The 15,024-nt window shown below is 43.9% G+C and overlaps 1 protein-coding gene across 1 annotated transcript in view; it reads left to right on the forward strand.

Annotated features, from left to right (window-relative positions):
• The window catches only part of LOC134353858 (complement C1q tumor necrosis factor-related protein 1-like), a 28,795-nt gene that overhangs the window by 1,003 nt on the left and 12,768 nt on the right, over positions 1-15,024 (forward strand). The window contains exon 2 of the mRNA XM_063062334.1: positions 8,250-8,511. Coding sequence (XP_062918404.1) covers positions 8,256-8,511 — 256 coding nt within the window. The 5' untranslated portion in view covers positions 8,250-8,255. The remainder of the gene's footprint in view (positions 1-8,249; positions 8,512-15,024) is intronic.

The following is a 15,024-nucleotide window of genomic DNA, read 5'->3' on the forward strand; positions in this document are numbered from 1 at the left end:
CGTGTGGTTATCTGAGTTACTCTCGCCTTCCTGTCAGCTTGAACCAGTCTGGCCATTCTCCTCTGACCTCTCTCATTAACAAGACATTATTATTGCCACAGAACAGCCATTCTCTGGATGTTTTTCTGTTTCTTACATTATTCTCTGTACACTCTGGAGATTGTTGTGTGTGAAAATCCCAGGAGATCAGCAGTTTGAGATACTCAAACTGCCCCATCTGGCACCAATAATCATTCCACAGTCAAAGTCAGTTAGATCACATTTCTTCCCCAATCTAATGTTTGGTCGTGGAGTTGTAGAGTCATAGAGAAGTACAGCACAGAAGCAGGCCCTTCAGCCCATCTAGTCCAAGCCAAAACCATTTAAACTGGCAACTCCCATTGATCTACATTGGGACCATAGCCCTCCATACCCCTACCAAGCTTTGCTTAAATGTTGAAATCGAGCTCACATGCACCACTTGCGCTGACACCTTGTCCCACACTTTCACGACCCTCAGACTGAAGGAGCTTCCCCTCATGTTCCACTTAAACTTATCTCCTTTCTCCTTTAGCACATGACCTCTGGTTGTAATCCCACCCAAACTCAGTGGAAAAGAACTTGCTTGCATTTACCCTATCTAAACTCCTCAATCTTCTACATTCTGAAGTATGCAGTCCTAACCTATTCAATCTTCCCTTATGACTCAGATCCTTCAGACATAGCAATATCCTTGTAAGAACAATAATTGAACTACTTGACCATGTCTGCATGCTCTTATGTATTGAGTTGTTGCCACATGATTGGCAGATTAAATATTTGCATTAACAAGCGGGTATACAAGTGTATCTGTAGGTTTTTGCAAATAAAACAGCGGAGGCGTTTTATGTTTCAGAAAAGCCATGGCAACTCATTTATTGAACATCACAGAAACTGAACATAAGGCATGTTAAAAACTGTTTATGTAATTACATCATTAGGTCAGACCAGCCTCATGAAGTGAAACCCCAACTCAATGTCGGAAGTTGTGAATTACTTACATTTCTCCCAATTACAACCTAATAAAGTGGCTACTGAGCGTGTAGCTCTCATAGTGTTATATCCTGTACTTCTGTCGGATTTCTTCTGAGCTTCTAACATTCCAGAGGAAAATACCCAAGTTTGTCCAATCTCTCCTCAGAACTAATACTTGAATTCAGGCAGCATCTTGGTGAACCTTCTGCACCCTCTCCAAAGCCTCCACATCCTTCCTGTATTGTGGTGACCAGAACTACCCACAATACTCCAAATGCTGCCTAACCAAAGTGTTATGCAGCTGCAAAGTGACCTCCCAACGTTTATACTCATTATTTTCTTGTCATTAACATCAAGCAAAGGTCTATAAATTTTATCTGAAAATGGCAGCTCTTGAATGATATAAGTGCAGGGTTATGGAAGGGGGGACCAGAAGGGCCTAACTCAATGTCAGTTAAAACATTTCATGCTTCCTGCAAAATCAGGAAATTGTATAAGTGTAGAAGGATGCACTGGCATTGGAAAAGGTCCAGAGGTGGTTTCCAAGAATGATCCTGGGAATGAAAGGGTTAACATATGAGGAGTCTAGGGTTTAGAAGAAGGAAGGGGGATCTCATTGAAACTTGCAGAATATTGAAAGCCCTGGATAGAACGGGTGTGGAAAATCTGATCCTAATAGTGTGAGAGTCTGGGACCAGATGAACAGGGGTTCATTTCCCAGCCATGTTTATGCCATAGACCAATGCCATTAAGCAAGGAGTTCATAGGTCCCAGATTGGGACCCCCTGGAATAGAAGGACATCCCTTTAGAACAGAGATGGGAAGGAATCTCTTCAGACAGAAGGTAGTGAATATGTGGAATTCATTGCCACGGGTGGGTGTGGAGACTAAGTCGAAGGGCCCGATACTGCTTGTATGTTTTATGGTCTTATATAGATCATACAGAAGAATGGAGTGAAAACTTTAGGAGCTTTTTGCTCTGCCCCCCCACCTGGGGGTTTTATTCATGGATTCATTAATAGATTAGCAAGTGGGTGTATACAAACTGAACAGGCTATACACGTGCACTGCTGGGGTGAACCTAAGCTCTGTATTGAGCTTGCATGAATATGATGGGTCAAATTGCCTCCATCCATGCCCCACTTTTCGATGATGGCCCTGAAAGCATAGCAGGACCGTGTTCTTTGTCTAACCCAATCCTACCAACAGCTCCAAGCATGGACGTTGCAGTTTCTTGGATGAACTTTCCATCTGAAGGAAGAGTTTGCCAGAAAACTCTCCTGGGCCCCATTAAGAGGTTGGTGCCATCGAGCCCCTCGGCAGAATCCCAGCCTCTGTGTGTACTCCCATATCCAGAGTCACAGGCACATCTGTAAATGGGCTCAAGCTCTCTGTACAGTTTAGTTCAGCTGAGGCCAGTGGGAAACTTGTCCAAGACAAAAGCACCACACAACTTGCATGGAGTGATGAAGAGACTTCAGGAAAGGGGAAGTCGGTTGAAAATATAACAGTCCTCATTGAGGGCTCAGCAGTGAAAAGGGTGTGCAGCTTCAAGTTCCCTGGCGTCAAGATCTCAGAACATCCATTCTGGGCCCACGCTATGATGCAATCATGAAGAAGGCACTCCAGTGTCTCTACTTCATTAGGAGTTTGAAGAGCTTTGGTATGTCACCAAAGGCTCTTGCAAACATCTACAGATGCACAGTAGAGAGCAGTTTGGTTGCATCACCACCTGCTATGGCAGTTACAATGTGTAGGATGGAAAGAGGCTGCAGAGGGTTGTCTAACACGGGCACAGCCCTCCCTGCCATCAATGACATCTTAAAGAGGTGATTCCTCAAGATGTCAGCATCTATCGCTAAGGACTCCCTCCCTCCAGGACATAACCTCTTCTCATTACTACCTTTGGGGTGAGGTCCAGGAACCCGAAGACATCACTCAGAGGTTTAGGAACAGCTTCCTCCTCCTTGTTGTCATCAGGTTTCTGAACAGTCCATGAACCCATGAACACTACCCTGTTATTCCTCTTTTGCACTATCTATTTTTTGTAACTTATAGTAATTTTTTGTCTTGCACTATAGCCATAAAACAACAAATTTCATGATGTACTGTATTCAGTGATGATAAGCTTGACTCTAATTCTGAAGAGGCTGTAAAATGTAGGCCCAAAGGCCTAACCAGTCAAGAACTTTACCCTTTCGCCACTGAAGGTAGGTATTTTAGATCTACAATGCAAATAGCTGGACCTTATCCATGGTTCACTTAGTTCAAAGGTTCAAGTCTCACTTCAGAGACTAGAGCCCAAGGACCTTGGCTAATTCCCCAAATGCAGAAAGAACTAGATGTGATGCTAAAATGAGCTGCTGCCTCTTATTGCCTTGGATGATCAAGGGAGTTTTCACATATCTTTATCCCAGCCTGAGATCACAAAAACAGAAGGGGCAGCACAGTGGCTTGGCAGTTAGCACAATCACCCTACAGTGCCAGCTGTAAGATCTAGATTCAATTCCCTCTGCCGTCTGTAAGGAATTTGTACATTCTTCCCATGACTGCAAAATGGTGAGATACCTGCAAGTAGTCATTATGTGCATATTGTGTACATGTCCATGGAATTGGAGCCTGTGCTGCAAGATACATTGATACACAACCTAATACCATTAAAGCATCAGCAAGGATCCCTCCAGCCTGGACATTTCTTTTTTCACCCCTCTCCCATTGGGCAGAAGAGGTAAAAGCAAAAAATCATGTACTCCATATGCACAGATACAATGGAAAATTTACTTGCAGCAGCATCACAGGTACTTATCAGCACTGACAAGATACATATAAATATAAATTAGATACAGTTTTTACAAGAAAGTACACAATTGGAGCAAAGTAAAATCAAAGTCTTAGCACAAAGAAGTCTTAGCTAAACTGTAGTTGCTAAACTAGTGATATATACACTTTGATAATAAAATTACTTTGACTTTGACATTGAACCTGAATCATTAGTTGAGCAATTACAGTTTAGCTAAGACTAAGCTCAGTGCATAAAAGCATGCAAACATGGCCAAGAGGTTCAATTGTTGCTTAGACCAAACATCAGAATGGGGAAGAAATGTGTTCTACGTGGCTTTGATCGTGTGCCAGATGTTGAAGGGTGTGAGGAAAGAGAAGGTGAGTGTTGTTACTATTACAAGGGAGAAGATGCTCAAAAATTTGAAAGACCTAAGGGCACATAAGTCTCCCAGGCCAGATGAACTGCGCCCTAGTGTACTGAAAGAGGTAGCGGTAAAGATTGTGGAGGCATTAGTAATGATCTTTCTAAAATCATTGGACTCTGGCATGGTGCCGGAGGACTGGAAAATTACAAATGTCACTCCACTCTTTAAGAAAGGAAGAAGGCAGCGGAAAGGAAATTATAGACCAGTTAACCTGACTTCAGTGTTTGGGAAGATGTTGGAGTCTATTGTTGAGGTTATGGACTACTTGGTGACACAGGACAAGATAGGACAAAGTCAGCATGGTTTCCTTAAGGGAAAACCTTGTCTGACAAACCTGTTGGAATTCTTTGAATTAATAACAAGCAGGATGGACTAAGGAGAATTGGTTGACATTGTATACTTGGATTAAGACTTTTAACAATGTGCCACATGTGAGGCTGCTATTACAGGGAAGATTCTAGCATGGATAAAGCAGTGGCTGATTGGCAGGAGGCAAAGAGTGGGAATGAAAGGAGCCTTTTCTGGTTGGCTGCCAGTAACCAGTGGTGTTATAAAGCAGTCTGTGTTAGAACCAATTCTTTTTACATTATATGTCAATGATTTGGATAATGAAATTGATTGCTTTGTTGCAAAGTTTCCAGATGATATGAAAACAGGTGGAGGGGCAGATAGTTTTAAGAAAGTAGAGAGACTACAGAAGGACTTAGACAGATTAGGAGAACAGACAAAGAAATGATAGATGGAATACAGTTTTGGGAAATGTATGGTCATGCACTTTGGTCAAAGAAATGGAACTGACTATTTTCTAAATGGAGAAAAAATACAAGAGAAACTGAGGTGCAATGGGACTTGGGAGTCTTTGTGCAGTAAAGGTTAGTTTATAGGTTGAGTCTTGTTGGCGTGTGGCCAAGTGGGTAAGGCATTGGTCTAGTGATCTGAAGGTCGCTAGTTCGAGCCTCAGCTGTGGCAGCCTGTTGTGTCCTTGAGCAAGGCACTTAACCACACATTGCTCTGCAACGACACCGGTACCAAGCTGTATCGGCCCTAGTGCCCTTCCCTTGGACAACATCGGTAGCGTGGAGAGGGGAGACTTTCAGCATGGGCAACTGCCGGTTTTCCATACAACCTTGCCCAAGTCTGCGCCCTGAAAACCTTCCAAGGCGCAAATCCATGGTCTCACGAGCCTAATAGGTTGAGTCTTGGTGAGGAAGGCAAGTATGATGTTAGCTCTAGTTTCAAGAGGACTAGAATGTTATAATGAAACTTTATAAAGTAAGGCCTTACTTGGAGTATTGTGAGCAGTTTAGAAAGGATGTGTTGAAACTGAAGAGGGTTCAAAGCTGGTTCACAAAAATGATTCCAGGATAGAAAATCTTTTCATATGATCAGCATTTAACGGCTCTGGGCCTGTATTCATTAGAATTCACAAGGATGAGGGTAGACCTCATTGAAATCTATTGAATGGTGAAAGGCCTTGATAGAGTGGATGTGGAGAGGTTGTTTCCTGTGGTGGGAGAGTCTAAGACCAGAGGATACTGCCTCAGAATAGAGGGATGTCCTTTTAGAACAAAGGTGAGGAGGAATTTCTTTAGCCAGAGGGTGGTGAATCTGTGGAACTCTTTGCCACAGGCAGCTGTGGAGGCCAAGTCTTTCGGTATATTTAAGGCGGAGGTTGATAGATTCTTGATTAGCCAGGGCATGAAGGGATGCAGGGGGAAGGAAGGAGATTGGGGCAGAGAGGAAAATTCGATCAGCCATGATGAACAGGTGGAGCAGATTCAATAAGCCAAATAGTCTAATTCTGCTCCTATATCTTATGGTCTTATGATAAATTTGCTGATGTGGATGTAGTGGTGGTGTTGTAGGTTAATGGGTGGAGCTGTTGATCAGCCTGACGGATTTGTGGAAGCCTTATTCCCAGGACGGCAATGGCCAATTTCAGAAGACGTCCTTTTAAGCTGAGTGGAGGGAAGTTCAGGGGACATGTCAGAGATAAGTTTTCTATTACACAGAGGGTATTAAATGTCTTGAATTAATTGCCAGAGGTGGTGGTAGGTTCTGATATAACAGGCTCTTTTAAGAGATTCCTAGATCGGCACATGGGCAAAAGAGGAAAGCAGAGGATTAAGTGGGTGGAAGAAGTTATATGGGAAGGAAGATTGATCTTGGAGTAGTTTAAAAGGTCAGCTTAACTGTGGGCTGAAGGGCCTGTTTCTGTGCTGTACTCTTCCCTGACAGTGAAAATAGGATTGGCTGAAGGGCCTGTTTCTGTGCTGTACTGTTCTGAGTTCTATGTAGCACACGCAACATGCTGGGGGAACACATCAGGAGAGGAATGAAGAGTCGATATTTCGAGATAATTGGGCCTTTCTGATTAAGGATCTTAGCTTGAAATATTGACTCTATATTCATTTCCTTTGATGCTGCTTGACCTGCTGAGCTCGTTCAGCATTTTGCGTGCACGGTACTCTTGATTTCCACCATCAATATTTTATGTTCTATGTTTCATGTTCTGTGTCCTGTCTTTATGTTGTTTTCTATGTTATATGTTCTTTGTTCCATGTTAGGCCAGGCCATCCTTCAAAGGACCAGTTCCTTTACGAAAACTCTATACAGACATAACTCTAACAGACAAATTAAGGCAATCTGTTATAGAAGATGGATGGTGGTCATTTCCTGCTGCTTGTTCTCCATGCTTCCGATCTCTCACTAACTCAGTATTTATGTGATTCCATGGCACAGCCATAAATCACAATCACCTTCCTTGCCCATTCATTCTTGTGATAATTAGCAGTTCCCTGATCCAAAGGTCTGGATTATTTACTACCTCACTGCTTGCTTGAAGAGAAGCAGAGAGCACATGAAAGTTATAAGCAGTAGTGATGTGTCTCATATTGAGAGGCTGAGCAAAAGGAAAATTTATCTTCTGAAGACAGATGATTTGCAAAGGTGTTGCCACTATTTTGATATTTGATCTTTCTGTTTGATAGGCAGTCAGTGTTTCAATCTACATGCTGGTTATAGAGCACTACAGCACAGAAACAGGCCTTTCAGCCCATCTAGTCTGCGCTGAACTGTTATTCTGCCTAGTCCTATTGGCCTCCACCTGGACCATAGCCCTCCTCACCCCTCCCATCCATATACTTATCCAAACTTCGTTCGTGTCGCAATCAAACCCACATCTACCACTTCCACTGGCAGCTCATTCCACGCTCGCACAACTATCTGAGTGAAGAAGTTCCACCTCAGGTTTCCCTTAAATATTTCACCTTTCACCCTTAATCCCCTAGTTCTTGTCTCACTAGTGTCAAAAAGGCCTGCTTGCATTTACCATACCTCTACCCATCATAATTTTGTATATCTTTATCAAATCTCCTGTGCTCATGGACTGTTCTTCATAAAGTTATGGTATTGTTGCACTGTTGTAACTATATGTTATAATTATGTGGTTTTGTTAGTTTTTTCAGTCTTGGTCTGTCCTGTGTTTTGTGATATCACACCGGAGGAAATAATGTATCATTTCTTAATGCATGCATTACTAAATGACAATAAAAGAGGACTGCGTGTCTTCATAATCTAAAAAATCTCCCCTTATTCTCCTATTCTCTGGGGAACAAAGTTCTAACCTATTCAAACTTTCCCTGTAACTCAGGTCTGATATCATAGAACACAGAACACTTCAGTTCATGAACTTCAGCCCACTAATTCAATTGTGCCGGACTGATTCAATGAGTCATCAAATCCCCAACTAAACTAATCCTTTCTTCCTACACAATGTCCAGATCTTCACAATTCCCACACATTCATGTGCCCCTGTAAAAGTCTGTGAATGCCTCTATCACATTTGACTCCAGCACCTCCACAGTGACATCCTTTTTAAATACCACTCAGGTCTTTTGCAAATATTTCCCCTCTCAAATTAAACCTATACCCTTTGGTTTTAAGCCCCCCTTTCCTGAAGAAAAGACGGTGACCATCCACCTAATCTACGCCCATCATGACTTTATGGCATTTGCTCTTGGAAAAGATGTCTCTTTTTGTGTTTTACAGTCAGCAATGGTGACTAGAAGGCTTCGGGGACACATCCTGGTCTTCATTTTATTGACGCCAGTGACTGGGGCTCCATCCAGCGAACCTGGTGTGGAGAGAGCATCGACTCAGGACATGTGTATCCGCTGTTGTGACCCCCATGAGTACACCATGCCTCCAACTGGAGAGGGCAACCCGTCGTCGAGCCCGCACCAGGGTACTTATAGCCCTCCCTACCCCATGCCTCAAGTCTACCCTCATATCAACATTACCATCCTCAAAGGTAATCATATGGTTTCCCATCATGGCATTACATACTGGTGTGAACATTTCAGAACTCTCTCTCCTCCTTTCTTACATTTCTCAATGCCAATGTTTGACCTCCACATTACAAAGCATGAACGCAAGATTGGAGATTAAGTTCAATGAAATCTCCAATGAGCTGTCAGCTTTGGACAACTCACTCACGAGAACTGCTGCTATTTTAATTTCAGTTTTTACTTTCTTTGTAGGGTTTTGGCCTTCTGGTCATCTCTCAAACCATTACCATTCATGACATGTCACACAAAGAAGCTTAAAGTGCTGGAGGAGCTCAGCAAGTCAGGCAGCATCTATGGAGGGAGATGACAGTTGATTTTTCGGGCCGAGACATTTTAATAGGAATGGTCAGAATCCCAATCCAGTTTATTGTCCCTGAAATAGGGCATGAAATTTATCGTTTGGCAGCCGCGGTACAACGCAATATAGAATTTTTAAACTCTAAGTTACAATTAGAAAATTAAATAAATAGTGCCAATAGTGAGGGAGTGCTCATGGACCATTCAGAAATCTGATGCCAGGGAGAAGGCTGTTCCTAAAACATTGAGTGTGTACCTGCAGGCTTTCTTACCTCCTCCCTGATGGTAGTAGTGAGAAGAAGGTATTCCTGGGTGGTGGAGGTCCTTATGATGGATGCATTTTTTATGAGTTATCGCCTTTTCAAAGATGTCTTCAATGGTGGGGACTTTAGTAGTTCCTATGATGGAACTGGCTGAGTCTGCAGCTTCTGCCAATGAAGTACAGAGAAAACGTACAGAGGAATTCACAAGGATGATGCCAGCACTGGAGGACCTGAGTTATAAGGAAAGATTGAATAGGCTAGACTTTATTCTCTAGTACGTAGAAGATTGAGGGGAAATTTGATAGGAGTACACACAATTATGAGGAGTATAGATTGGGTAAAAGCTTTTACCACTTGCATGAGACTAGAACAAGAGGTGATGGGTTAAGGGTAAAGATGAAACATTTGAAGGGAACATGAGGGGAAAACTTCTTCAATCGGAGTGTGGTAAAAGTGTGGAATGAGCTGCCAGAACAAGTAGTGCTTGTGGTTTTGATTTCAACGTTTAAGAGAAATTTGGATATGCGATGGATGGAAGGGTTATGGAGGGCTTTGGTCTCGGTGCAGGTCAACGGGGTAGGCAGTTTAAATGGTTCAGCATGAACTAGATGGGCCAAAGGGCCTGTTTCTGTGACTCTGACTCTAATGAAGTCTTAATAACGAGTCTTGGCCAGAAATGTCAATCTTTTATTCCCTTCCATGGATGCTGCCTAACTTGCTGAGATCCTCCAGAATTTTGAGTGTGTTATTCAAGATTTCCAGCATCTGCAAAATTTTTAGTGACAAAAAACTTAATCTGATTTTAATTGCCCCATGGAAAAAACACTAACTATTGGGGGAACTCATAGGGTAAGGCAGCATCTTATGGATGTAGGCACATGGCCAAGTGGTTAAGGCATTCGTCTAATGATCTCTAGGTCGCTAGTTCGAGCCTCAGCTGTGGCAACGTGTTTGTGTCCTTGAGCAAGGCACTTGATCACACATTGCTCTAGTGTCTGTGCGAGGAGTGGTGCCCCACACAGACTTCCAATCTGCGCCTTGTAAGGCACTGAAATGCCCGACGCAAGCCTCTCATGGTCTGAGTCAGCATTCTCTTATGGAGGGAGAGGGATGTTGAGTTTGCTAGAAAATTAAGTATAGATGCCATACTGGAAAAAGTAATGTCTGAAGCAGCGCTTTATCTTAAGTCATTATTACTTCATCGTCCATGATCTCAAGTGCTTTTCCTTTGAATTGCTTCCACAACCTGCCACTTACAAGGAACTATTCACATGAGCCTCCACATCTGTTTCTTTACCTTGTTAGAATGGTGTGCAGAGATTATGGAGAAAGCAACAGATGAGATTGTGGATGGAACTGAAAACACTGACAAGAATTTTTAAATCAAGGCATCGCCGAACCTGAATTCCATTGGCAACTCCAAACCACAGTAATTCTAAGTATATAAGTATACAGAGTATCGAGCCCTGAACTGAACACAATTCTCCTGAATGGACTCAACCAGACTTTTATATAACTGCATCTTAACCTCTAACCCTTCATATACTAGTCTCATACATCAAAGTTGCTGGTGAACGCAGCAGGCCAAGCAGCATCTATAGGAAGAGGTGCAGTCGATGTTTCAGGCCGAGACCCTTCGTCAGGACTTTATACTAGTCTCCTTCAGATAAAAGCCAACTTTCTGTTAGAGACAGGCATCTGTTTAATATCTCACCTGAAAGACGGTTGAATTGTTTTACTGGAAATTTTAACAGAGTCAGACGGAAACTTATTAAACTTCCTGTGCCTTGTGATAGCTTGATCAAGGCTTGAAGTATATAATTTACCATCTGTGCACAGTCCTCTGCATGGGAACAGCTCTGGGAAGTCAACTGATTTTACTGAAAAGTATAACACAGCAGTGAAGTTCTGACCTGCTGCAAATTATACGCTGTCAAATGTAATCTCCATCTACTGTCAGAGGCAACTCGCTGGAGTTTAGAAGAATAAGGAATGATACCACTGAAACCAATTGATTATTGAAAGGCCAAGATGGATTGGACATGGCGAGGGTGTTCCCTGTAGTGGGGCAGTCAGCCTTAACTCACAGAGATGCCCTTTTAGTACAGAGATGAGGAAATTTTTTAGCAGGAAGGTAGTGAATCTGTGGAATTCTTTGCCATGGATGGCTGTAGAGGCCAAGGTATTAAGTATATTTAAGGCAGACACTTATAGGCTCTTGATTAGACTATAAGATTCTTAGATATAGGAGCAGAATTAGGCCATTTGGCCCATTGAGTCTATTCTGCTATTTCTTTATGGCTGATCCAATTTTCCTCTCAGCTCCAGCCACTGCTGCTCTGTTATTATCCCTGCCAGGGCTCTTTTCCAATCAATTCTGGCCAAATCCTCTCTCATGCCTCTGAAATCCCCTTCACTCCACTGTAATACTGATACATCTGGCTTTAGCTTCTCCTTCTCAATTTTCAGCGTGAATTCAATCATATTATGATCACTTGCCCCTAAGCATTCCTTTACCTTGAGCTCTCATCAATTCTAGTTCATTTCACAACACCCAATCCAGAATAGCTGATCCCCTATTGGGTTCAATCACGAGATGCTCGAAAAATCCATCCCAAAAGGTACTCTAGAAATTCCCCTTCCAGTAATACGACACCAACCAGATTTTCCCAATCTACCTGTATATTGAAGTCCCCATGACAATTGTAACATTGCCCTTTTGGCATGCATTTTCTATTTCCTGTTGTAATTTGTAGGCCATATCCTTACTATTATTTGGGGTTCTCCCATCAGGGCCTTTTTACCCTTGCAGTTCCTTTGCTCTATCCACAATGATTCAACACCTACTGACCCTATGTCATCTCTTTCTGATGATTTCATTTTGTTTTTTTTTTACCAACAGAGACATGCCACCCCCTCTGCCTTCCTCCCCATACTTTCGATATCATGTGTATCCTTGGAAATTAAGCTCCTAGCCATAATTTTCTTGCAGCCATGATTCAGTGATGCCTACAACATCATACCTGCCAATCTGCAACTGTGCTGCAAGTTTATTCCATGTACTGCACGCATTCAAATACAACACCTTCAGTCCTGTGCTCACCCCTGTCAATTTTGTCCTCCTTTTATGTTGTAGCTCAACCTTTTGACTGCAATTTTACCCTATCAACAGCCTCTCCTCACCACACGTTGCCTGTTTGCCAACCAGCTACCTCAGCTTCAGCACTCTCATCCACCTTTCCTCCCACACTCCTTTCATTGAAATATACACAGCTCAGGACACTAGTTGCACCATGCTCAACCTTTTGATTCCTAACTTTATCTGAGGTCTTACCAACATCTGGCTCCACAACCTCTCCACTAACCGCTCTGGCACTCTGGTTCCCATTCCCCTGCAACTCTAGTTTAACCCCACCCTGCAGCATTAGCAAACCTTCCCACTAGAATAGTAGTCCCCCACCAGTTCAGGTGGAAACTGTCTTGTCTGTACAGGTCCCACCTTCCCTGGAAGAGAGCCCAGTGATCCAAAAATCTTATGTCCTCCCTCCTACACCAATTTCTTAGCCACATTTTAAATTGTATAATCTTCCTAGTTCTGGCCTCACTAGCACGTGGCATAGGTAACAATCCTGAGATCACAACCCTGGAGGTCCTGCCTTTTAACTCAGCACCTAACTCCCTGAACTCCCTATGCAGAACCTCATCACTTGTCCTACCCATTCATCCTCCACATGGACCATGACTTCTGGCTGTTCACCCTCCCACTTAAGAATGCTGAGGACCTGATTCAGGATATCCCGGATCCTTGCACCCGGGAGGCAACATAACATCCGGGAATCTCGTTCTCACTCACAAAACCTCCTGTCCATTTCCCTAACTAACGAATCCTCTATCATTACAATGTTCCTCCTCTCCCTCTTTCCCTTCTGAGTCTCAGAGGCAGACTCAGTGCTAGAGTCCTGACCGCTGTGACTCTCCTCCGTTAGATCATTCCCGCACGCCCCCCCCCGATAGTATTCAAAGTAATATACCTGTTGTCAAGGGTCTAGCAAGGGTGTCAAAGGTTATGAACAGAAGGCAGGAGAATGAAGTTGAGAGGGATAATAAATCCCAAAATGCAACAAAGGAGCAGACTTGATAGGCTGAATGGCTTAAATCTGCTCCTTTGTCTTATGATTTTCATGGATTCAGACAGAGCGTGTTCTGTGTTTGGAGCACGGACTGTCACTTGCATGATTCATGCAACTTGGTGTTCAGGAAGAGTTTGAGGAAGGTGGTTTCAATCACACTAATAATCCAATTACAGCTTTTAGCACCTTCTTGGTTACTAATGGAATGAGAGAACATCAATGATCATTGTGATCCATCACTCCCTGATTATTTTTCAGACTGCTTCTCACTGGGCAACGCAAGAGAGTGACTCCCAAAACACACACAAAGTGTTGGAGGGGCTCAGCAGATCAGGCAGCATCTATGGAGAGCAAAATGCAGCTGATGTTTTGGGCTGAGGCCCTTCATCAGGACTGGGCCCAAAATGTTGACTGTTTATTCCTCTCCATAGAAGCTGCCTGACCTGCTGAGTTCCTCCAGCATTTTGTGTGTGTTGCTCTGGATTTCCAGCCTCTGCACAATCTCTTGTGTTTATGGTTCCAAATCAGCCTCCCCTCCGTAGACTCTGTCTGCACCTCGCACTCAGTTACACAGCCAGCATAATCAATGTCGCCACTAAACCTAGGCACTGTCTCTTTCCCCCCTTCCATCAGACCAAAGGTACAAACACCTGAAAACATACCCCAAGTCTCAAGTAAACAACAGGAATTCTGCAGATGCTGGAAATTCAAGCAACATACATCAAAGTTGCTGGTGAACGCAGCAGGCCAAGCAGCATCTATAGGAAGAGGCGCAGTCGACGTTTCAGGCCGAGACCCTTCGTCAGGACTAACTGAAGGAAGAGTGAGTAAGGGATTTGAAAGTTGGAGGGGGAGGGGGAGATCTAAAATGATAGGAGAAGACAGGAGGGGGAGGGATGGAGCCAAGAGCTGGACAGGTGATAGGCAAAAGGGGATACGAGAGGATCATGGGACAGGAGGTCCGGGAAGAAAGACAGGGGGGGGGGTGACCCAGAGGATGGGCAAGAGGTATATTCAGAGGGACAGAGGGAGAAAAAGGAGAGTGAGAGAAAGAATGTGTGCATAAAAAGGAGTAACAGCTGGGGTACGAGGGGGAGGTGGGGCCTAGCGGAAGTTAGAGAAGTCAATGTTCATGCCATCAGGTTGGAGGCTACCCAGACGGAATATAAGGTGTTGTTCCTCCAACCTGAGTGTGGCTTCATCTTTACAGTAGAGGAGGCCGTGGATAGACATGTCAGAATGGGAATGGGATGTGGAATTAAAATGTGTGGCCACTGGGAGATCCTGCTTTCTCTGGCGGACAGAGCGTAGATGTTCAGCAAAGCGGTCTCCCAGTCTGTGTCGGGTCTCACCAATATATAAAAGGCCACATCGGGAGCACCAGACGCAGTATATCACCCCAGTCGACTCACAGGTGAAGTGATGCCTCACCTGGAAGGACTGTTTGGGGCCCTGAATGGTGGTAAGGGAGGAAGTGTAAGGGCATGTGTAGCACTTGTTCCGCTTACACGGATAAGTGCCAGGAGGGAGATCAGTGGGGTGGGATGGGGGGGACGAATGGACAAGGGAGTCGTGTAGGGAGCGATCCCTGCGGAATGCAGAGAGAGGGGGGGAGGGAAAGATGTGCTTAGTGGTGGGATCCCGTTGGAGGTGGCGGAAGTTACGGAGAATAATATGTTGGACCCGGAGGCTGGTGGGGTGGTAGGTGAGGACCAGGGGAACCCTATTCCTAGTGGGGTGGTGGGAGGATGGAGTGAGAGCAGATGTACGTGAAATGGAGGAGATG

Source organism: Mobula hypostoma, chromosome 11, assembly GCF_963921235.1.
Source record: "Mobula hypostoma chromosome 11, sMobHyp1.1, whole genome shotgun sequence".
NCBI lineage: Eukaryota > Metazoa > Chordata > Chondrichthyes > Myliobatiformes > Myliobatidae > Mobula > Mobula hypostoma.